The 24,527-nt window shown below is 37.2% G+C and overlaps 1 protein-coding gene and 1 long non-coding RNA gene across 3 annotated transcripts in view; one reads left to right on the plus strand and one right to left on the minus strand.

Annotated features, from left to right (window-relative positions):
• Positions 1 to 883, plus strand: part of LOC110068335 (uncharacterized) — a 12,578-nt gene extending 11,695 nt beyond the window's left edge. Inside the window, exon 4 of the long non-coding RNA XR_002298750.2 lies at positions 1 to 883. This exon is cut by the window's left edge and continues 2,819 nt beyond it. This is a non-coding gene — a long non-coding RNA (uncharacterized LOC110068335).
• Positions 793 to 24,027, minus strand: LOC110068581 (uncharacterized). 2 transcript variants are annotated; one of them, XM_089286369.1, is made up of 5 exons: positions 23,734 to 24,026; positions 15,139 to 15,332; positions 13,647 to 13,744; positions 13,448 to 13,544; positions 8,004 to 8,081 (listed from the first exon to the last, which is right to left on the minus strand). In XM_089286369.1, exons 2-4 carry the CDS (start codon positions 15,252 to 15,254, stop codon positions 13,456 to 13,458), a joined length of 303 nt encoding a protein of 100 aa, XP_089142495.1. In that variant the 5' UTR covers positions 15,255 to 15,332; positions 23,734 to 24,026; the 3' UTR covers positions 8,004 to 8,081; positions 13,448 to 13,455. The 2 variants fall into 2 exon arrangements, with proteins under 2 accessions (XP_089142496.1, XP_089142495.1); XM_089286370.1 differs by lacking the exon at positions 13,647 to 13,744 and having other exon boundaries at positions 793 to 8,081; positions 23,734 to 24,027.
• Positions 24,028 to 24,527: the final 500 nt, after the last annotated feature.

Here is a 24,527-nt window from a genome sequence, read left to right on the forward strand (position 1 = left end):
GGACTAATACAGTTATGTTTACAGTAAAGATGAGGTCTCAATAAAACTAAGCGGGACGATTCCAGAGTGGTTTTAGTAAACGGTTTGTTTCTGTTACAATGTACGCCACAGAGATGTTCGAAATTTAACTGGAAAACAACCTGGTACTAAGGATCGTCACGCAACTGGACGCGACATCTTGTCACGCTTGTCCCTTTGCGTGACGACCCTTACGTGAGGGTTTGCATGCTCGGTAACAAAATATATCTTGTGCGTTTTGAAATGCTGTAAAGACGTATCTGTGGCGTACATTGACCAGAAACGAGCTGTATACTAAAACTAAGTGTTAATCGTACTGCAAAGTTTTCTCGAGACTTCTCCAGAACTTGGCGTATTTTAGAGAGTTTATCTGGTTCAACGAATATGGCTGAAGTCAAGTGGAGACAAAACAGACTTTAAGGTGGAGAGAGCTGATTCATGAGAAACTTTGAATTTTCGACGGAGAAAAGTTTTCTACTTGATTTCAAATGGCAGCAAATCCTCCTTGAAACGGCGACAAGCTTTCGTATCTTGGAATTCACGTCTGTTGAGCTTGAATTCCAAGATACGAAAGCTTGTCGCCGTTCCAAGGAGGATTTGTTGTCGTTTGAAATCAAGCAGAAAACTTTTCTTTGTCGAAAACTCAAAGTTTCTCATGAATCAGCTCTCTCCACCTTAAAGTCTGTTTTGTCTCCACTTGACTTCAGCCACATTCGTTCCACTGTTATCTGGTTCACTCAAATAGTTGGATTGCAAAATAAAACAACACAGGAGGAAAGATAACAATGTTTTATTGAAATAAAAATTGTCTCTCTTGTCCATTACTTTTACTGAAAAAAAATGAAATAAAAAAAATAATAATCTAGCCAATCGTGTCCCTGCCTTATGGGTTGCTTCCACTCTGCTTCTCCAAGTCGGTGTTGTTTCTTTAGTCCTCATTTAATATTCCAACTTTAAAATCCTGGTCTGTTTTATCTGATCCCTTCATCCAAGCCGGGGACAGTTGAACACTTGGGAGAGCTGACCGTTTGCTCTCAAGTGGGGTGGACAGCGTAAAGGAAAGTGAGAGTTTGCTCCCCATGCCTCCGGGGTCTCAGTCTTAATTTGTCACAATGCCACACGCGAGTAATATTGGAATTGATAAGTGAAAAACATTAATATGCCAAATTCGTAAATTGATTCAAGATGCTTATCCGCGAGTCCATGTATCGAAAACATAATTTGCCGATAAGCTCGCCCTCCCGGAATATTTTGGATGGAAACCCAGTTAAGTTGGAAATGTCCGCAACCTGGACAAGAAAAACAGAAGCGCTAAAGTATGGCGCTCAATTTCAGTGCATCACCGTCGAAATCAAAGAAAGATTTGAACCCAGAATCCGCCAGTCTGACCTCCGACCAAACCTCCGACCGACCGTCATTCCACAAACTTCACCAAAGAGCACAAGTCGCTAAAATTCTCTCATCTGTGAAGCTACCGATGTCGGGTATCTCTCTTTAATTTGGATGAAAGAAATTTGCCGATAATATAGAGAAAAAAGGTTAATTTTTTTAGTTAATTATGCTTATTCAGCTTGTTTGTTTATTGTCGTATTTCAGATCACGTGACGTTACTCTGGAGAGTTGTTTATTCAAATGCAAATCAAATTCCCGTGCGAATGAATAATTAGAAAGACAATTCTCCAGAGAACATCCGTGATCTAAAATGAGCAATTAACATACAAAGCTGAGCGGGGCTTGTTGTTATTTGAAAACTAAAACAAGCTAGAGGTTTAGTCCGAATCGCTGCTGAAAGAAATTGGATGAAATTGGATGAAAGAAATTGGCCGATTTATATAACGAAAAAAGACTAACTTTTGTTTTAAAAATAAAAATATTTCAAAAAGTTTTAGTTAATTATGCTTAATCAGCTTGTTTGTTTGTTGTCCTATTTCATATCACGCGACGTTACTCTGGAGAGTTGTTTATTCAAATGCAAATCAAATTCTCGTGCGAATGAATGAATAATTAGAAAGACAATTCTCCAGAGAACATCCGTGATCTGAAATGAGCAATTAACATACGAAGCTGAGCGGGTCTTGTTATTATTTGAAAACTAAAACAAGCTAGAGGTTTAGTCCGAATCGCTGCTAAGAGTAATAAAAAATTCGGGGTCGATATGTGCTAAAGTTATATTGTTTAAATTAAAGCTATTCGCGCCAAGACGCAAAACTAGAAAATTGACTAATAAATTTGATTTAAAATCCCCATTACAAGAAATTGAGGCGTCCTTCGCGTCCGTGACTTCTCTGCTCACGCAATGTTTCTCCTCACTTTGTAGAGGAGCACTACGTGATAATCCGAGGAACTCTGAATTTTAGTGGATTTTAGTGGAAAAGAGAAAACCCATGAAATAATTGAGCCTACCCAGAAATGTATCACCCTCTCAAAATAAATTTTAGTGTCGAGAAAAAAACAAATTTCATTCTGAATAAAGAAATGCTATATTGATTTAATATATATCTATATAAATTGTTTTGAATTCCTGTTTAATTATTTAGGCTGGTTAGAAATTGAATTAACTAAAGAGCTTAAAATAATGATCAATGAAAGATGCTTTAGAATTACCCTTCATCTACAGACTACTTAACTGTTCAATAGAATGTTGCCGATTTACTTAACAGTTAACCAGCCTACTAATGAAGAATGATTCCTCAAACACCTATTATATATTTAGCTTCTAAGAAATAGCCAAATGACAAATAAGAATAACTATTAAACACTCCAGAAAGTTGAGGAAGACTAGGCCCAAGCTGTCAGCAACAGGGATTTCTAGGATTGTTTTGGTAACTAGCATGAGCTATGATTGGTTGACAGTTACCATGGCAACCACTACCCAATCACAGCTCATGTGGTTACCAAGGCAATTCCAGAGACCCAGGTGGCAAAAGCTGGTGCTTAGCCTACCTTAACCATGTGGAGTGTCAAACTAATGAAAGAAATTTTTGGAAAAATTATAAAACTATTTTAAAAGTTAAATGAAAATTAAAAGAGAGAATGAAAATAATTTGGTTGTTTGAAATTCCTTAAAGGGGAAATTGAAATTTTAAGAAAATGCTTAGTAAAAATTGTTCTTCAAAAAGATGTGCTTTGTTTATAATCAGGCCAATAGAATTTAATTTTAGTATTTTAAAGTTTAAGTTTATTTTATGAAAACCTAGAAAAGAGAGAAAACCTGACACAGTAGCAACCCAGTCAGAGAGACCCCCAGTGACTCAGCTCAATTTAATGTCATCTGTGAAAATCCAATCAGGTCAGACCAATGAAATTCAGTGATCTCCCCTGTCTATGCTTTCTCTAGAGATGCACCTTCCTTGAGCCCCACAATTCAGCACTCCTGTTTTACGTCCTTGGTTGTGGAACATTTCCTGATACATTGACTGCAAACAAGCATCTTGCTGGGCCGAAATTGATGGTGTGGTATTTGTGACAAATTAAGTGAAACCCTAAAGACATGAAAAGCAAACTCTCACCTTCCTTCACACTGTCCACCCCACTTGAGAGCAAATGGCCAACTCTTCCAAGTGCTCAACTGTCCCCAGCTTGAATTACAGGATCAGATAAAGTTTCCCAGGATTTCTCAGTTGGAATATTTCAGAGGACATCAGAAACACACACCTTCTCAGAGGCAGAGCTTCCACAACCCAGCAGGGACATGATTGGCTAGATATGAATATGACCAATCTTTGGTCTTGATGTGTGTGCCACCTTCTGTCCTGGAATTAAATAAGAACCTAACAACTTAATTAGTAGATACATGCAAGCTCATTAGCATTATAACTAAGCTACTAAAGAAAAAAGTGGCTGTTTCTTGGTGATACATGTCCGGAAAAAAAGAAACAAGATTGAAACCTTAAGCTAGTCTGGAGTGTGTGTGTCTAGGGTGGCAAGCAAAAAAATGCCTTCAAGCTTAAAAAAGAAAGCAGAAGAAAAAATCCCTATAATTTGTAGAGGAAATTAAGCAAAAAAAAGTTAGAAGGAGGCCTAAAGGGGCCTTCAAAATATGATGACTTGCAACACCAAGAAAGAACCAAGCAATCTGTGTAAATCAAATGGAAATAAATTGATGTTCATCAACAGTCTGCATTACGCATTAAAGTTCTGTAATATTAATGCTGTGAGGTTGTCATTTTGATGAGGCTGAACAAAAAGTTTTCTTTACGCTTACCTCAGAGCATTGAGATCCTGTTTGTAGATTAAAATAAAATTAAATATAAAGAAGACACGAGAAACTAGCCATAAGTTAAAAATGCAGACTGTTGATCTTACTTTGTCTGATCTTAATATTGAACCTTACCATTAGCCAGGAATAATTGAATCAAAAATTGAGGAATTGAAGATAAAATGAGAAATTAAAGACTTTGGAAAACAAAAATGGCCCAATTCTAAAAAATAATAAGTGATAAAAAAATGGTCAATTCTTCAGTTAGATTGCCACTCAAAGTTTTCTGCAATCCAGTAGTGTCATAATTTGGGCTTAAGGAATATGACGTTTGCAAATTAATGAACATCTTGGGAAGTATTGAAAATAATAAATTCAGTCAAGAAGGTAAATATGTTGGAGTTCCAACAATACGACTATCATCGCACCTAGCTGGACACTGCAACTTTTGTTGCACTCAAAAATAAGTATTAACCTTATGCTTGTATAATATCGGTTTGGGCTAATGAGCTTGCAGATCTATTTCTGTACAAAGTAAACTACTATAAACAAAGGAAGCATTTATTTTAAAATAATTACCAGAATAACTAATATTGTCAAAAAATAGGAAAATTTGATAACAATGCAAAGACAAAGCTGATAAATGTTGTGTGCTCCCCACTTCAAGTCATCATGACAACTGAACATGGAATGTAAAATGACATGATCTGTAAATCAACCCAGACCGAATAAGTTTGGAAATAAAATAATTCTTATCCAAGATTCTTATCTTGTGATCATTATATTTATAATATTAAATGCTTCCCTTGTTTATGAATTAAACAACCACCATCAAGTTGCCAAGCACTTAAAAAAGAAAAAAAAAAAACATTTGAAAAAGGAAATTATTTTTGAATCGCTGCCACGAGTCAATGGCTTATACACTAAATACAAATTTTAACTAACTATATTAAAAACAAACCTAATTTTAAGAGTTATGAAGGTTACAGTAGGTAATAAGTTTGCATGGCAGCATGATGTTAGTTGTTGTTAGAGTTTATAAGTTAAATATTGATTCTAACGAGATACACTTAAATGACAAGTAATTATTTAGCAAGTTTCCCGTTGAGCAGCGAGGAATGTGCTGACTAAATTCTAAGAGTTTTCCCAATTAATAGTAATTTTTCATAGAAATTCAAACCCCATGGCAAAAGTAGAATGGACTGTGAAAAACTGGTTGTCCTGTGCACATGCTGATTGTACCCTGCTGATGCCCTCTAATCTCAAAATCTAGACTAAGAATGAAACCTCAGTAGAGGTACATGTATGTACCCGAAAAATAAAAGTTACCTAATAGTTACCATGACTGGCCTCTTGTTTGTTTCCCCTACACGTACTTTGTTGAGCATAAATTTGTATCTTTCTTTAAGTGTAACGTTCCATGCAAAACCTCAAAGGAAATAACTAGATAACTGAACTTCATATGTGTTTCTTGTGTTTTGTACATGATATGAATTTTGAATTGAAGAAATAAAGTCCTGAAATGAAGTTGAACATCATCTTGATGTTGTTGTTAATCTTTGTTTAATCCTTTAAGCCGCCCAAAAATGATCAGCAACTAGTTTCTCCTCACAGAGTGAACCAGGCACATCATGAAAATTGACCAAATGATCATGCACCACAAGAAAATTTGTCTTAGTTTTTAAAAATGATCAATCAGTATCTATTAGAAGAATATGGAGACAAGATAAGAGAATTTCTGTGCTGATATTATGCTTTAAATTGGTATGCACTATACTGGTTTGTTTCTTTCTGATTAATTTTTTAAATTGTTAATTACAACTTTTGGTCAGCTTCTCTAAACAATTTTAAAATTCTTGAGACTTTGTCTAGGAGAAACTGTACTTCACACATCTAGAAATGTAAGTAAGGGGTGAAAAAAAAAAACAAAACACTGCTCAAGGGAATCTTATGCTGGAACCTTCAACCCTAACTCAAATGAAACAAACAGGTGCAAGAGTAAAATTTACTGAACAATGGATTCAAATCAGCCAAATGGAATGGGTTTCATGATTAACTGGTTCATTAAATGGAGTCAGAGATCTTTGCTGCAGCATGTATGTTCTCTCAATGATATGCATCCAAAATGTAAAATTGGTCATGAAAGAGATGCTGGCTGGTCAATGTCAAGAGTGTTATTGTTTGTCCCATGATGTATTCCCATAGGATGCAGATGGAGGTGTTTAACTACTTCCTGCTAGCCCTCATTGCCAGGTGAAGACTATGAAGACCAGCAGTAAGCAGTCATAACACTGCAATCTACATCCTAAGGGACTACATCATGAAACAGACAACAACATCTTGAATAATTTATTTCAAATAAAAATAATTTATAAAGCATACCAGAATGAAAACTACATACAGTAACAGAGATCTCTGAGTCCAACCAACGACCTAGTTAATTGCATGCAGTAGTATACAGCTAAGGTGGTTTGCTCAAAAAAGGCACTTGTTTGAACAATGGTGGCACACACATCTACATATAATAATAACATTATCTGACTCAAAGCTAATCCTTGCATTGGTAGGCAGCTTGTGCAGTTTCTGTAGTTTGTAAAGTTTTGGTGATCATGGTATAGGGCGGAAGTCAGTAGTAGCCTGCAGTATCAATGACAGTCTCTTCATTTTACAATGAAGTGCTAGAGTCATGCAGGTGTAGTTTTTAGGTTTGTTGAGGTCCTGATAATTAAGTCAGTTGTCACATGTACGTAGTTGTCGGTCTCAATCCATCTATAATGTTCATCAAGTAAATGTATTTGTTCTTGTTGGTTGGTTCATTGAGGTTGTGAACGTGTCATCATTTTTTTGTGAGTAAGTCATCTTCAAGGTGTATTAATTAGTAATTGTTGGCTTCAGGATGTCAGTGTCTATCTATATGAATTGTTAGTCAATTTTGTGTCAACTGGTTCTGTTTGAAGTTAAAGTTGGTTGGTTGGTTTGTTGAAGTCACAAATACATGTAAGTCAAACGTAAGGTGTAAGTAGTTGTCAGTGTCAGATGTCGTGTAGTTTCACTCCATCTGTTGTTAGTCAAGTTTGCATTTGTTCTGTCGAAAGCTAAAAAGTTTGTTGGTTGCTTTGTTGAGGTCGTAAAAAAAGTCATCTGTAAAGTACATGTATAAGTACTTGCCACTGTCAGATGGTGTATAGTTTCACTCCATCTACAGTATAGTTTAAGTCAAGTTTGTGTTGGTTCTGTTTGAAGTTACAGTTTAATGGTTGGTTTGTTGAGGTTGTAAATAAGTCACCTGTAGGGCGTAAAGTTAAAAGTCAGTGTCAGATGTTGTGTAGTTTCACTCCATCTGTTGTTAGTCAAGTTTGTGTTGGTTCTGTTTGAAGTTAAAGTTTGTTGAGGACAAGAAAAAGTCACTTGTTGGGTGAAAGAAAAGTAGTCATAGGTATCAGTTGCAAGTTGTTTGTTCTTGTGAGTTAGTGAAGTCAGAGTTAACCAGGTTGACTCGATCCAAACCAATGCAAGCAGTTTGCCAAGAGTCTATAATGAAAATCTAGTTGAAGACTATCAAACTAACGAAATAACCAACTAATCTGAACGGGGGTTGTGGAACAACAGCTGGGTGAAAAACCTCCCCGTACGTCCACTTGCTCCTAGGAGGAAAACCCCGGGCCAGCTGTACCCCATGTTCAAAGGCCTCCCGGGCTGGGCCAAAAAAATACAACTAACTTAAGACAAACTACTTAATAAACCATCTTGTAGCCTTGTCTTGGTAGCCAATCTTTAAGCATCTTCCTTTGTGTCTGGCCTGTTGCCCATTTTCCACTCTCTCCAAGTCCATGCTGTCTTGGAATGATCTCTGCTGTCTAGCATCCTGTGACATAACAAGCAAGTGATAAGTTATTAATAGGTAAAAAGTAAATTAATTTATATTTAATTTCATTCATTGACTAAATGTACATCTACCTGGTGTTAATGGTCAGACTGTACATTGCTTACAATCATGCGGTTCAACAACTCATCTTAAGACAAGAATAAAACTTGCAAAGCTGACTGGAATGCTTTATCTCAGGAGACACATTTTAACCTTTAGCTTTTAAACTTCTAACTTAACTTTTGCTTTAACTTTTAATATTCATTTATGCAGGGCCCCACTGAAGAGCACCTTATAGTGAAGTGGACTCCCTGTTTAAGAGCAAATGCACAGAAATATTGAGGAAAGCGTGGCCATGGTCAAAATTTAACTAACCTTTGTTTCGAGTTTATAGAGAGGTATTTATGAGTTTTCAAAGGTTTTGGGGTTCATTTTTCTAAATACGGCCTACTTTCAGGAATATTTTTAGGAAAATGGATTTCGCACTCTCTCTGGCCAAAAAATGGCTGAATAAATTGACATTTAAAAATAGCATTGCAAAAATTATATCTTCGGGAGTTAGATACTAATATTAAAAGAAGAAGTTTTTTACACTATATATTTGTCTGTTTTTCGGTTGCAGATGATAGCTGTCACTGTGAAAAACACATCCTTTGATGAAGATTTGACAATAGCCGTTGTAAAGCAAGTTTTAGTCTATAATGGCAAAAAGACTTTTCGTTATGTGGCCAGGCTCGAATTGAGCTCATTTTATGGCTATAAAGTGTTGAAATACTCTTCTTTCACGAGATATAAACATTTGCTTGGGTTTTCCAGCGGACGCTTTGAAAAACGCCACCAAAATCTGAGAATTTTCTTTGAAATTCCAACTAATTTGGATATTGTCACAGTAACGAAACACTCACATGTGAGCGAAAAGGGGTTTAAACTGTTGCTTCAAACAATCGCTGCCAATAGCAACTGATTTAAGGTTTTTAATTCTGTTAATCTGATGCTGTGTTGGATGTGGTGATAAAGGAGTATATTATATGAAACTAGTAGTAATCAAGGATTAGAGCAGTGCATGGTACTCAGTCACGAGAGTACTTTGCATGTTTGGTCTACTTTGATGGCGTTCAAATGACCCAATAGAAAACCAAGTTTGATCGAATGACAGATAACGATCTGCACGTGAAGTTGAAGCCTGCAGTAAAAGTGTTTTTAATTAATCAAGTATTAACTTGTACTGCACAAAATATTTTCCAGGAAAGGCATTTGAACTGTTGGTGACACCTTTTGTTGAGTTACACAGGACAGAAAGTTTGTTTTCTTTCAACCAATTATAGGCACAATGAATTTGCCAAGCAACAAATCAGAAGATTTATTAAATCTGAACACAGATCTGAGGGTCATCATGGCCATTTGCGAGCTACCTGGACGATTTGTTGTCTTACCACAACTCCATTGATCAGCCACAAAACATTCTTTCCTGATGATGCAGGTTTTAGTTACTTGTTGTCAAAGGCGCGGGTCAAAATACGTGCAGCTTTGCAGAAATCATACACACCTAATCTATAAGGCGATTACATGACAGCGTGCTTGTGCCCATGATGTAATTTGCCCCTGCTGTGGGGGTGGGGGGAGGGGGGAGGGCAAATCGGTGAACAAATCCATCCCAAAAATTCTTGATACAAACTGGATTAGGATTGCATTACATCACTTGAACACAATGAATTTAAGTTAATCACAGAGGCTCTACAAAGGTCACCAGGTGATGGCATATTCTCTATTACTGTATAGATGGTTTTCACTGTCACACAACAAAGAAATAAATCAAAAACTATTCAGTGGACAAAGTCAAGAAATTTTAATATTGTAGGAGACAGGTAAAGAAGACACTTCCCCAAGTTTTGGGACTCTGCATTTTCCCAAACTTCAGATATTTGTCGAAATGTTTTGCGCAAATTTACAGAGCCCAGTATGGAGCCGCCATGCTGTTGGAGCTCTGTGCTCCACCAACATGGTGGCCGGAAAATACAGTAGTGGAAACATCTGGAGCTTACTTTGGCTACCTAGGTGACTGATTATCTGAACTGTCAACCAACAAACATTTACACAAGCACTTTTCCTAACACCGCCACCCACCCACCGCCATTACTCTGAACTTCAAACGGCACTGGTTTCCAAACCAAGCACACTATTGAGCTGAAAAGTTGTAAACAGATATAAGTTTAGATCCCTTATGCCTTATGAGGATAAAAAGTTTCGTCCCACGGCTCTTTAGTTTTGGATTTTGGAATTTGATGACATCATGTGAAAATGATCTATAGAATATTTTATGAACCATAATAAATCATCCCTTGAACCTGACATGAATGCTCTTCTATGAAACTATTAATTGTACAAAGTTCCTGAGTATATCGATACACCTCCCAGAAATAACTATACGGCCAGTGTCACAACATTTTTATTATGTTACTAGATTCAGCCTGTAACGTATGTCGAGTTCAGTGATATACTATCACCATTTCTTCACGTGTAAAGTGTTTGTTAGCTGATGCATGGGATGACATGCAATTCCTGAGACAATTCCAAGCGAGCCTTGATTATATCTTCACAGCTATGAATTCCATTTTGCCACTCTCACTCTCCCAGGGTTCGAAGACGTTGTTTAGATGTCAGAGTCACTTGAAGATGTTTATGAAAGGTACTAAACATGGAAACACCAGAAAAAGGGAGAAGGCAATGAGCCTAATTTTTTTTTAAAAAAATTAGCCAAAAAAATGCCTGTCATCGGTTGGGCAATAGGAAGCAAAACATTGTGTGGTGGCCTTAGTTTAGTGACCGGGTTTTCCAGAATATGTCTATAAGCCCGTTTGCTCTATACAGACATGGTTGCACTTTTTGGTTACTGTAAACGTCCGAAAGTAACAACCCCTATCACCCCCCACCAAAAATAGTGAGATAAAGGTTTAGTAGTATATTTGTTTTGCTAATCAATGGTCCTGAAGGTGAAAGTTACCGTATAATCATAGGCACTGCTGCAACAAGAGAAAGTATCACTTATGCCGCAAAGCGTTGTGAAATGTCAGTTTTTGCTCCGTCAGTTTATGTTGCGCTGTGCTAACACAAAAACCATAGAATTTTCATCAAGTAACAGAAACATACTAACAATAACTTTTCTTTAATAAAATTAAAATTGACAATTCCGTATCATTTCAACAGGTGTGGTAATGGTATCATGTGAAGAATTTTTGGAACATAAAGATGGCACGGTCACTCTGGCACCGCAAAATACAAATAACATAGATAAAAGGGTACGGTAGACAGCCATTGACAAGCTCCATCCCCCTTCACCCTTAAAAAGGCTCCTGGGTTCCGGTTAATACGTTTAAGCCCTTCTCTCCCAACTTAACGACATTAACCAAAAGATTATAATCCTGCCATGAAATTATGATCCGGTATAATAATTACAATGTAACTTATGTCCACACATTCATAGCCACCATTGAAATAGCCGCCATCGAATAAGTAGAGAACAAAAACACATCAAATCCAACTGTTTAATCTGAGTTTCCTGAGTGAGCACAAACTGTAAGGATAGGTGAAATAAATTTGTTGTGGTACTAGAATGCATTTCCTGATCTTGAAAATTTCATTTCCATCGGTGTGCATTACAGCTGTTTGTGAAGGAGCATCAGAAACTGATGTTACCATGACTTTAAGTCATGACCCTTGACCGAATGAACTACCTGTAAGTTACTTTCCTCAACAAAATCTGGACTGCAGCATACAATGGAGAATAGCTGTACCGCATGTAAAAGTAAGTCATCCTTTTTAAGCAGAGCTTAGTGCAATAATTTCATTTAAAACCTGCATTTCTGGCTTAAATACGTCTGTGCACTGAAGTGTCAAGTGTCGGGTGCTAATTAGTTCAAATTTTAGTGAAATTACTTCATTTTCAAAAACATTTTATAAAGCACTCGCTTAAAATCCCAGACTAATTTTTATATGATGTGCAAGGAGAACACTTAGACAGGTTATAATCAAAACACGAGCCCGATTGAACAATGGCCACATATTGAATAGTTGGTTTGTAATAATTATGAAGTAAAACTCGATTTGCTGAGACTGTGGTGAAGCCTTTAATCAACAAATATGTTTTCTCGTAGCAAGAAGCATCATCTAGAACCAAAAAGTAGGCATAAATAAAGTGTCAGACATTTCTTCTTTTAAATTAGTTTCTTTCTTTCTGATGATATAGGCTTTTGCCACTTACGCAAAGACATTTACGCGAATGCCAATTTATGCTAATTATTCTGCTATTTTTCGCCAGTGAGAGTGCGAAAATCGATTTTCTCAAATAATTCGAAAATCCGGCTGTATTTTGAGAAAGAAATCCCGAAACCTTTGAAAACTCATTAATACCTCATTAAAAATTGAAAATTAAGATTGGCTTCAGTTTTGACTGTGGCAGCAATTTTTGCATTTTGCTTGATTTTTCTGTGCATTTGCGCTACTTAAATATTCTAATTATCATCATTAACCCACGCTAAACAAACTCAGAGAGTCTACAACTCTCTTTTGGACTCTGACATAGCTGTTTTCTTTAAGGGCTCACTGCACAGTCTAATCATTAGCCTCCAATACAGGCATATTATAGAGAGTGCGTGCATGTTGAGTGAGCAAGCACCCCCTTAGATTTGAAAAACAGGGAGACTTATTTGTATAGAGGATATTACATGCCCGTGCATGGACACAAATTTTATCTTCGAGTGTTCAACTCCACATCTCACGAGTGAGCACAGCAAATGAGTGAGATATTGAGTTGAACACGAGAAGATAAAATTTGTATCCACAAGCAGGCATGTAGTATTCTGTTTATTGTATAAACATACTAATGACGATGTTTTTGGCGATTTCCGAAGATTTCCGACCACTTTCCGCAGATTTACAAAGATTTTCCAAAACTGTTCCGAAGGCCAGACGAATGCTTCCGAACATTTTCCGAACATTTTCGGACATTTTCCGAAGATTACCAAAGATTGCCAAAGATTGCCGAAGACGACCGAAGAAGATCCAAAGATGTTTCGATCATACATCAACAAATTTAAGTGTAGTTAAAGGGACAAAAGAATATCTTCACAGTGTGAAAGATAAAAATAGTATCTTCACTGCACGCAGTGAAGATATGATTTTTTAGTAAAAGGAAAAACTGGTATTTCACTGGTGTTTATATTATTAATAAAAGTTCATAATAGTGAATGATAACAGATGAAATGCTTTGAAAACTTAAATACACGTAAGTCCTTCAAGTGCCAGGGTTCCTTTAAAACCTGAGTCATCAAGGGTACTTTTTAATACAGTGTACATGTACATGTATTTACCTGGTTGGTCAAGGTTTGAATGTTTTGGGTTTGCCCACTGTCCTTCCAGCTTTGTCCACTGTCGGTCCAGACTTCTCCACTGTCCATCCATTGTTGACTGTGTGATAAGACATTCAGAAAAGATTCTTGATTATGACCTGACACATGATCCACTGACAGTAACTGTGTACATTTACAGATGTCCATAATATGTATTTACCTGGTTGGTCAAGGTTTGAATGTTTTGAGTTTGCCCACTGTCCATCCAGCTTTGTCCACTGTCTGTCCAGATATGTCAGTCTGTCCATCCATTGTTGACTGCGTAATAAGACATTCAGAAAATATTCTTGATTATGACCTTGCACAGTGAATTCTTTGATTACATTTTGACATCTTTTGACAACTTTTTCATTACATTTAATTGCAGCATTTTTTTAACCAGCCAATAAAAACATGGGAACTGTTGAGGGCAGAGATGTTAAATTGTCAAATTAACCTGATTCACTCTCATGGGACTTTCAGAAGTCTCAAGCTGCAAAGATCTGAAACCAGTGGCAAGTTGTCACAGTTTGATTAGCCATTTGAAATGGAAGCCATCAGAAGTTGTCAAACAGATGTCAAAAACTAATAAAATATTTCAGTAGGTGACAAATTGGTATTAAGGCATGTAGTACTGTAAAGTTCGGTGTACATAAATTATACAACTAACAGAATTTTAGAACAAGGAACTTTCCCAAAGGTGAAACTGAAGAACTCAAAGGTTTCTGTATATAATTAGTTTTTCAACAATCAGTACCTGTCATGTTACAAACTAGCTACTTTTTAAGTCAAACTGATCATGAAATTCTAACTTTGAATGCAATCTCCACCTTATAATTTTTTGTTACCTTTACCAGTTTGTTTCTCTGCACAAAAAAAGAAGTCTGACCTGCTGTACATCTCATGCACATGTAGTATGTAAAGCAGGGCAGTATAAAATGGGGTAGACATGGGGGGAGAACTGGGGGAGTGAGAGAGAGGAGGAATGCCTGCTATATAAGAGCCCCCTCTTTTTTGACACATCTGCCGCTGCTGGTGGGTGAAAAATTGCAATTGGCTGGTACACACTGAGTATTTTTAACTGTTAGTTGCATGTTATCTCATCAAAAAAAATAACCATGACAGCTGAAGACAAGGACATATTAACAAGTGCTTTGAGAGATTTAAATCTTGCCGACATACAGACTCTCCAGCAGGAATTTACATTGCCAGTTTTTTCTAATTGGAGAACACATTTGACAGTCATTGACAGTTGATAATACAAATAAAATTACATGGAATTTGGTAGGTGTTAGGTGAAAAGCCTAGTTCTTCTAGTAGGCATTCCTTCTCACTGTTCCTCCAATTTTTGCCTTCCCTGACCCTTCCCTGTTTACACTTAACAACACATCTCTCCCCTACTTCCACCTTCACTACCTGTTAACGTCCTTTTACAGAAAAGCTGTCAAATTTGGATGTCATGTACACCTATCCAAGCATTGTACAGTATTTGCCCCATCAGTCAATGTGATTGGATTTGTTTCTTCCAGTAGCAACTGTAACCATATACATGTACATTATTCTCTGATACACTACCCTAGTTGGAAAATTTGAGATCTGAACCCAAAACCTAGTGTTTTAAAGATCTGACTTCAGCTGAGATAATCAACGTCCTAGCATTTTCCAGTATTTACCTGGTCAGCCAAGGTAACTGATTTGGTTTCTTCCAGTTGCAACTGTTGCCATAATATACATCAGTCCCCTGTTTTTCTTTTTTGGTCTGCCTCTTCACCATTTCAGTCTTAAGCATCCTAATCGTTCCTTCTTTCGTTATCTTCTTATGTTATGACTTGTTCTTCCACATAGATCCAGCTTCTCCTCAAGTGGCCTGACAGAAAAAAAGAAAATTGTACGTACAGTTGACATCTAAAATCACTCACTTTTTCTCACTGTGTTTCTCCTCAGCCTTTTAATATTAATTGTTTTTTAAGAACATTATTAACTATATCTATCATGGTCTATAAGAGACTATTACAAACTAATAACCATACAATAGAGACACCAAATTCCACTTTTACAATGTAGGGGTATAATAATTATAGACTACGCTCTCACAAAACTACAGTACCGACTGAAGTCGTACGCACAGTACATCAGCCACGGGTTTGACGAGGTTGAGAATGGGCAGTGCACAAGGTTTGCCTGTGCATCCACCTCGAGAAGACGAGACGAAACTGAGACCGAAACCTAGGGAATTGTGCATACTTCAATGACCGTGTCTTCATACTCTTAATTGCCTTTGTTTGCTTCATTGTCCTGCATTGTTCACTCTTAGACTGCAATACCCAAGAGATTTTTAACGGAAACCTTACCAATTAATTGGAAAACACACTGAGCAGAGTAAAATCATCCAAATTTACTGAAAATGTTAACGGCCTGCAGAAAGTGCTCAGCATCATGAAATGGTTTTGTTTTGTTCTTAACTCTCAGCTCCCAGTTGGCTTGATAACTCAGTTGGTAGAGCACTGCACCAGTATTGCAGGTCATGGGTCTGAATCCTAGCCTCTTTCAAGCCTAAATTTTTTTCAGGCTTTAATTTGACAACTGCTTAGTTGTGTATATGTAACTGCGATGATCAATCATGTCTTCATACCTTTCTCTGCAGTTCAAATAATATAATTTATGATCTTCATAAATTCACTTGTATTGGGTGATTCCAGAAAATAGCCATACGGTGATACCATATGGTATCATGGGCGGCATCTTGGAATTCCAAGCGAGAAGGAGGGTTCTGAGGATATGGGGGGGGGGGGGGGGGGGGACACAGTTTAGAATTTCAACATCTGTGGCTTGCAAAAAAAAAAAAAAGAAAATGCTTGTCTCCAAGGCTGTTGTAAACATATTAGGTCTTTGTTTTAGGTCTCGCACATGCATCATGAATTAGGAACATGTGGCAGGTTCAACGGTGTGCTTTTATCTTGTTCTAGTTTGCTGAGTCCTGTTTGTACCATTGTTTGGAATAAAAGTAAGTTAGCAGTAACCAAGGCCGACAGGATCTCTTTACAGCTGTTACCTAAGGAAACTTTTAAGGAGTCCTTAGGCCCCTAACCTCAAAAGTTAGGAGCCCAAACCATTTTTCTAGGAGCCCAGGATAAAATTTGCCGTGGTCAATCCTGGGGGTTGGGGAGGTAGGGGAAGGTAGGGGGGGGGGGGAAGAGTTGCAGAAATTTAGGGGAGGGGCCTGGGGGCAGCCCCTTTCTCTCCGTTGAGATTTTCCATGAGAAACTAACATGGTCTAATATCAATCAAATTTTTGGAATCAAGCATACAGTGAAGTGTTCAGGTCATGATTGAGGAAGAATACTATTTATGGTGAAACTGAACAAAATTTGATAATTGGTGTATCCATGCAAGCGCTGCAACTTTTTTTAAAAATAATTTATATTGCTGCTTTTATTTTTGAGTTTTGCGATTCTATTTTTTTTTAATTAACAAAACAAAGCACACTGTACAAATCATGAAATGTAAGCTGCAAAATTAATGAAAACGAATAAAAATGAAAGAGGCATTTGGGGAGGTTTGAATTAATTTTTATCCTCACTGAAATGTGCTTTCCTCCCCTGGGCTTGGAACATTAGTATAAATTAAAGGTGACTTGGAGACAGCATTACTGCATTTAAAATTGGCAGCTACTTTGGAGAAATATCCTTGTATAGGGTAGAGTTGTGATAGCCTGTGAACGCAGACGTATTTCCAGCTGTCACTTGTCTCTGCCGAAAATAACGTCTGCGAACCCGAGCCAGGAAACAATTTCTGTGATGTAATGACTTTTGTCTCTCCTTGGCCAATCAGACTCCATGATAAAATGAAACTCGAGTGCTCCTCGCAGCGAATACCTCGCGCAGTAGTTCTGGGGCTACTTGAGCTAAACTGTGATTGGCTTAAAATTCCTATGTCAGAGAAATCGTTTCCTGGTTCGGGTTTGCAGATGTTATTTTTCAGTGGAGATGAGCGACAGCCGGAAATACGTCTGCGTTCGCAGGCTAGAGTCATGACAATTTGTTTGAAAATTTAAAAAATAAAAACCCTAGTATGCATGAAGAATTGGAATGATGTTTTCTGTTTGCCGGCTAGTTACTTGAATATTTTGACTAATCCTTTCATAGACTGAAGAAATTTATTCAGTACATCTAAGTGAAGCTTTATCGGGCAAAAAAAATAGTCCTGCTGTTAAGAGCCAAAAATAACCAGAATTGTTCATTTTGTGATAAAAGCATGAAACTTCCCAGGATTACTAACTTCTGTAAGGTAAACATTTTCTGATATGGAGCCATCCCCAATTTACCCCCAGAACCACGCTACGCGCATGTCAAAAACTTACATATAAGGTCCCTACATGGGAACGAGGCTCAGTTAAAATGCTTATTTCTAAGCTTTCTCCATGGTTCTTTGCCTAGATTTCTTGCTTTTTAATATAACAGCAACTTATAAAGTATCTGGGAGTCTAAAAATCTGTCACGTGATTAGTCACGTGACCATCATTTTCAATAAACAAAATAATACCGAATATTGCATTAATATGATTAATAATTTTTATTTCCGTTCTTCTTCCTCGTTTTTCCTCGCAAATAAGAAGAAATCATTTTGAACATTACATATAGAGTCATCAGAGATTCAAACTTGGAAGCTGGTGTTTCGGCATGTACAGTGTCATATTGGGACTCTTCATCAAATCGAGGCTTAGACAATGCATGGATCTATGTTGGCTATTGAGGTGATTTGCTTAAGGTGGCTCACTATAATTTTACGATTGCACGCGCGCATAGGTCGAAAGCTCAAGCAATCTGCATGCGCTCAAAGGAAAACGTCAGTGTTTTTCGATTTTTATGACGTCAACATGAGCACAGAAAGCAAAACTGACAGTGAATTTTCTCGCGTTTCCTTCGGTGCGTTTTTTCTTTAAATTTGGCCCAGTTGTAACCACATACAATTCCTATAAAATACCCTATTTTTGTTAAAATCTGTCAGAGCTAACTTAATATATTTAGAAGACTGAAAAATTACAGAATATTGGAAAAAACCGTCTGAACAACCTTGACTTTTTATCAATTCAAAATGTCATGCAATATCATTTCCATGATGTGGCAAAGTATGAAAACATTTTACCAAAGGGGAGTATAAATATTAAGGAGTTTAGGCCAAAATGAGGAATATATCTGCCTGTCATTAGATGAGGCGTTGCCATAGTAACGGCCAAAAATTGATAACCAAAAAATAAGCCTTATTTTAACAGTACCCATACTGGTAAATCTCTACAGGAAAAACTTTAAGAGAAATTAACTAAGTTTCCTTTTCTAACTCGCACTTCACAGGAAGAGTGCTCGTAAATACTCTAGGAAGCCACCTTAAGGACGTTCGCACTAATTGTTTCTCCACATCCTTACTGCGCATGTAAATTTACAAGTCACGTCATGCATGAGAGCATGCACTAAGTAATAAAATAAGCAGTCATAAGACAGATGCCTATTGCTATAACTTTGCCTGGATTTAACGATCTTGGACGTTCGGTGACCCCTACTTTTCTTTCCAGAAACAGATTTTATTTACCATTATCTCCACATTGTCTAAAATTGAACAAAAACTCAATGTGGGAAGTTAAAAAAATTTTAAGATTTCTATCCATGGGACATCAGATCATGCCATCTTGCGGCTGCAGGGCGCGCGAAACTATGGTTGCCAAATGCGAACTTGGTCTTTAAGGAACCTCACCAATTAACTAAATTCACTTAATAGGTCCAGTGAAACAATATTTCGCAGAGAATATTTCATTTCAAAGACCTACTTGCAATATTTTTGGGCTTACAGACACTGTGGCCTTATTCGCTAACGAAGCCCAATTTTTTTCAGATTTAGGGTGTTCTTTCGGGCATTTTCTCTCCAAAACAAAGTCCGTGAACCTTTTTACATTTCTGACATAATTAAGTCATCATGTTACAGTGGTAAAAGTCTCAGAAAAAAATCAATGGTGGAAAATTTTCACACGAAAGTCTGGCTTAAGGGGATATAACTAATTTCAGTGCGGAACTCATGGGAAAACTCTTGATTGGTTTAAATCATATTTGACTAATTGCACACAACGGTGCTCTGTTAATGGCTTTCTCTCTGACTTAACCACTCTTAAATGTGGTGTGCCACAGGGAACCATCCTTGGTCCTTGTTTATTTCTAATTTACATTAACGATTTGCGTAACTGTCTACCGTTTAGCGTACCTAGAATGCATGATGATGACATCCACATCACTTATGCTGGTTATGATTTGCGTCTGATTCAGTCTAGTCTATGTCGCGACCTTGAAAAGCTAAGCAAATGGCTTGTGTCTAACAGACTTCCCTTGTACGCTACAAAAACGGAATTTATGTTGATCGGCTCCAGGCAAAGATCAAGTACCCTATCTGATACACTCGAACTCTCCATTGATAATGTTCCGATTGAACAAGTTTCCTCTGTGAAATCACTTGGAGTATATATCAATGAAAATCTAACGTGGCATTCCCACACTGATAAACTATGAAAAAGATCGCTTAGAACTGCAATTGGAGCCCTAAAGCGAGTTAAGCCATTTGTGCCTCAATCTACCCTACTATGCATATACAACTCACTAGTTCAACCTCACTTTGATTAGTGCAACCTAGTCTGGGGTAATTGTGGCAAAACATTTTCTAACAAGGTACAAAAACAACAAAACTGTGCTGCACGAGTAATAACTTCATCAGGCTATGACGCTGATGTCGATTCCTTGTTTCACAAACTCAGCTGGAAAGACTTGCAATTTCAACATCAAATTCAGAAAGCCCTAATTAATGGTTTTCAAGTCTTTAAAACTGTCTGGTTCCCGAATATCTCACTTCTAAATTTGTAACGCGAAATGAATCAAATTATCCTCTGAGGGAGTCGGTTAACAAACTTGTTGTTCCCTTTCCGAGAACTAACTGCATGAAAAATAGTTTTACAGCGGCGCAACCCTTTGCAACAGCTTACCCTGTAACATTAAAGACTAATCTTGACTATACCGGTTTGTGTAATTGTGGTGGAAATTGCAACTAAAGAACCTTTATTCAGCTAGTGTTTTCAAAGGCAGGCATAGGAACGTTATAGCCAATGAAAGCTGTTTTTCAAAACGTTTCCTTCACACCATAAAGTTCAGCAAGTGTTTGGAGGCATATTTGAAAATCTCAAACGCGAAATAGAAGGTGTCTCAATCACACTAAGCAAGTAACTCAAGAAAATCATGTCAATAAAACCTATATAAATTGACTCTGTATCTCGGCCTTGATTTGATGCATAGTTCTGATATTACATTTTGGTACATCCCAAACATACATTTAAGGTTTGAATTTCCTACTCTAGACAATAGAATCCACATTGCAAATGATAAGTTGGCATGTGAAAGATGGTAATGATTTCATCAGTGCCTATTGCTGGTAATTGAAAATAATGGTCACGTGACCATCACGTGACCATCACGTGACATAATTTAAGACTCAAAAGCACTGGTTAATTTGTTGTATCCAAAAAAAGCAAGATATTAGGCATAGTAGTCCCAGAAGGCCAAAATAATCGGTATTTTGCATCAGCCTCGTTTCCAGGTAAGGGCCTTGTATGCTATATTTTTGACATGCGCATTCCATGGTTCTGGAAGCAAATTTGGCATGGCTCCATATCAGGAAATATTTGTCTTATGGAGGTTTGCAACCCTGCCAAGTTTGATGCTTTTATCAAAAAACGAACAATTTTGTCCCTTAACAGCTGGACTAAAAGCCCAAGAATTTACACAAATTTATTTTTATTCAGTTGTGAATATAAAGTCAGCAACATCATGACTCCAATTCCAAAAATATTTGTTCTCAAAGTAGTGATTTTGCAACTGGAATCAGTAAGGTATCAACAGAGAGACAATCCATTCAATTTGGCATACATGATATACATGTGCATATATTCAGTGCTGAGCTTGCAATGCATTATAGGGCAATTTTCAAACATGGCTGTTTTTGGGTGTTTTGTGAGGCAGAGAGAGACTTAGTTGCTGTGGTTTGGCCCTTATTTCTCATGATAAAAGCAAAACAGGACTAGAGCAGCTGTTTCCCGTTTAATTTATTGTATGAATGATATTTTGACCGATTTCAAGAGAAACATCAAGGCCAGTCAGAGTGTGAACAAATGTACAATGATCAGCGATGGTTGGCAGGCTTTTTGCCAGGGAATTTTTATGTTGCTGGAACAAAGTTACACTTAGGAATTGCTAATTCCTGTTTACAAAAGATTGGATTCATTGGACTGATTAGATGAGAATGAAAATTCCATGTTTAGGTGCCCACTCAGGCACCTTGAACAAAACTTTACTCGCCCGTGCCACACTTGTAAGTTAGGCACCTCAGGCAACTGGGCACCCATTAGGCAGCAGCCTTGACTCTCCCCTTCTCACAAAGTCTCTCATTAACCATGCACCACCCATGATATACCATATTTATTTGATTGAACACTGTGGCATTTATTAAATTTTTTGTGATTCAAGTGCGGCATTAATTCGAGGGCGGCGTTTATTTAAAATCTAGTTGATTTCTTGCAAACAATAGTATATTGGTAAAAGCATTGAAAGAACACTGAAAGAGCGCTGAAGTATATTCACTTCGAACTGAAAAACATTGTTATCAATGAAAGCAAACTTCTAAAGCTTGTTTAAGTTGAACTACCATATATTGTTCTCGTGTTTTGATTATATTCCTATGAGCTTTGAATGTACTGATATTGAAACACTGTTACAATCGAGGAAAATAATTTTTTTAGGCTTTCTCAAACTTGATTATGACTGCATTTGCTTTTTGAGTTTATTATTCAAATAAATGCCGCATCATGACGCCATGTTTATTCAAGGGTGGCATTTATTCGAGGGCGGTACTTAATTGAGTAAATACAGTATGAATCTTGTGGCACGCTACATATTTACAGGACAGACCAATCTCCATTCTCATCCATATTTATGTTCCTAATTTTTTTCCTTGATTTGCAGTTCTAACTGATGGCACAAGTTGGTCATGTACCTTAAGGTCATTCCCCTTTATTACATTGCGCATCCTTACTGCACATAATTTATGGCGTCATTAGCGCACGTTCCTGCACATGCACATTGAAAACATGGTGGATTTGCCTTATGATATTGAGTTCTGTCTCTTGAAAAATGGCTATAGCTCACTAACAAGCTTGGGCCCCCAAATTTTTTTCCAGACATTTTAATCAACTAATCATTAGCTTTGCGTGAGAAAAGACTGATCTGATTTCTATGTTTGAAAATTGAATAAATAAGAAAAATAGCAGCTGCATTGTAGTCTTTTCAATTTGCAGTTTGATAGCCATGGCAAGCAATTTGGTTCCAACATTTAACAAGGATTCAGCTGTCTGTCAAAATCAAACTTAAAAAGTTTATTCATGTCCGACACAAGTATTGACAGTAATTTGAGGCGTGTTTTCATGAGTCTGGGCTCACAAAGAGTTTACAATAACTTAGAATGCACTCTCGTAATAAGCACTAAATAATGCTAAAATGGGACATTTTCAATGCCTCACTGCTCCTTAACGAGCATGGGCACCCCCCTTTTTTATTTTATAATTTAAGTCCTCATATGATAAATATTCATTGGACAAAGTTTGAACAAAAATCTATGTTCAATTTTATTTCTGGGGAATTACCTTTAATTTCTCCATATACAAACCCACTACCCTCAAAATAAACCTTTTAGCAAAAAATTATTCCCATTTTGCACAAAGGGACATGGGCACAGAACACAGAAAAATTTACTATTTAAAACAGTCTATGTTCACAATGAATTTGAAACTGTTAAAAAATTCAAGAATTTCGCAAAAGTTCCTAGCTACCACGTGCAAAATGAAAATACAAATTAGTTGGAACTCCTCCGTGTTTTAAAAACAAATTAGCACCTTTTATCCTTTTAGCATTTTTTAACACCTTTAGTATTGTGTGAGAGGATTTCTAAGAGGTTGGAATTTCGTTTTGTAACCAAGAATTTCAAACAAAAGTCAGTCTCGGAATTTTTTTGCTCAAAACAGTGGCGGGCACGTGCGATATGTAAGAATTTGAATTTCCCGCTGTATAAATTATAAAAGCACAACACAGCATAATTTAAACAAGTTCAAAAATACTTAGGTGATAGCAACAGAACAACGCCACTAGAACTAATTTTAGTAATAAAACAGCTTTTGTTATTAAGCTTACCTTTAGTACCAGTTTTATGGAATAATTTGTGCAATGTTTCTGTGCGTGAGGGGTTGTTAAACGTGGTCTTCATTCCAGTGTTCTGAAGCCGTCACAACAATTTTCCTTGCACTCAAATCCAACCAAACGAGCAAAAACATGCTTCAAAAGAAAACTGATACCATAGATGTCGTATTCGTCGTTGCATTCATCATCCAAAATAAGTTTACAATCTCAGAAACATCCCATCGCCATGTTTGGGTTCTCTTTCGTTACCAGTGTCTTCCGCGTCACAGGAAAACAAGTGACGTCACGAAAAGACGGTTTTACGCGGGAACTTACGCGGGATCACGTTACCATTCCGCGTTACGCCGCGTGATTTTATTTCTCTTAGTACCGTCAGTTTCTAGGTGTAGATGTCATAAATAAATTTCTTCCCCTATTTTTCCAATGGTGGCGGCAGTGGGGAAGGAGGGGGGTACCCTGTGGAGCCAATCTACCGATTATTGCTCCGAGCATATCCAACAACCGTCAAAGGGTGTAGTTTCGGGTTAGCCTGTTTGAAATAGTTACAAATTTTGCCCATTTGGTGAAACAAGATCATTTTAATCTGCATCACTGGGTAGAGTCTTCAAAAATGCAAGCAAAAAAATGGCCAGAGAGTCACAGTTGTTTGAGACATTTCATACACCTGACCTACCCTTCCTCCAGGGGGAGGGGGCGCGGAGTGGTGGGGGTACTACCGTGTAAAAGGGACGGGGTTTAAAAAGCGGTTTTGTTACCTGTTTAGGGTATTCAGCCTCAAGATATCCACA

This window comes from Orbicella faveolata, unplaced genomic scaffold (genome assembly GCF_042242905.1).
Source record: "Orbicella faveolata isolate gen_17 unplaced genomic scaffold, um_ofav_v1 contig_14, whole genome shotgun sequence".
Taxonomy (NCBI): Eukaryota; Metazoa; Cnidaria; class Anthozoa; order Scleractinia; family Merulinidae; genus Orbicella; species Orbicella faveolata.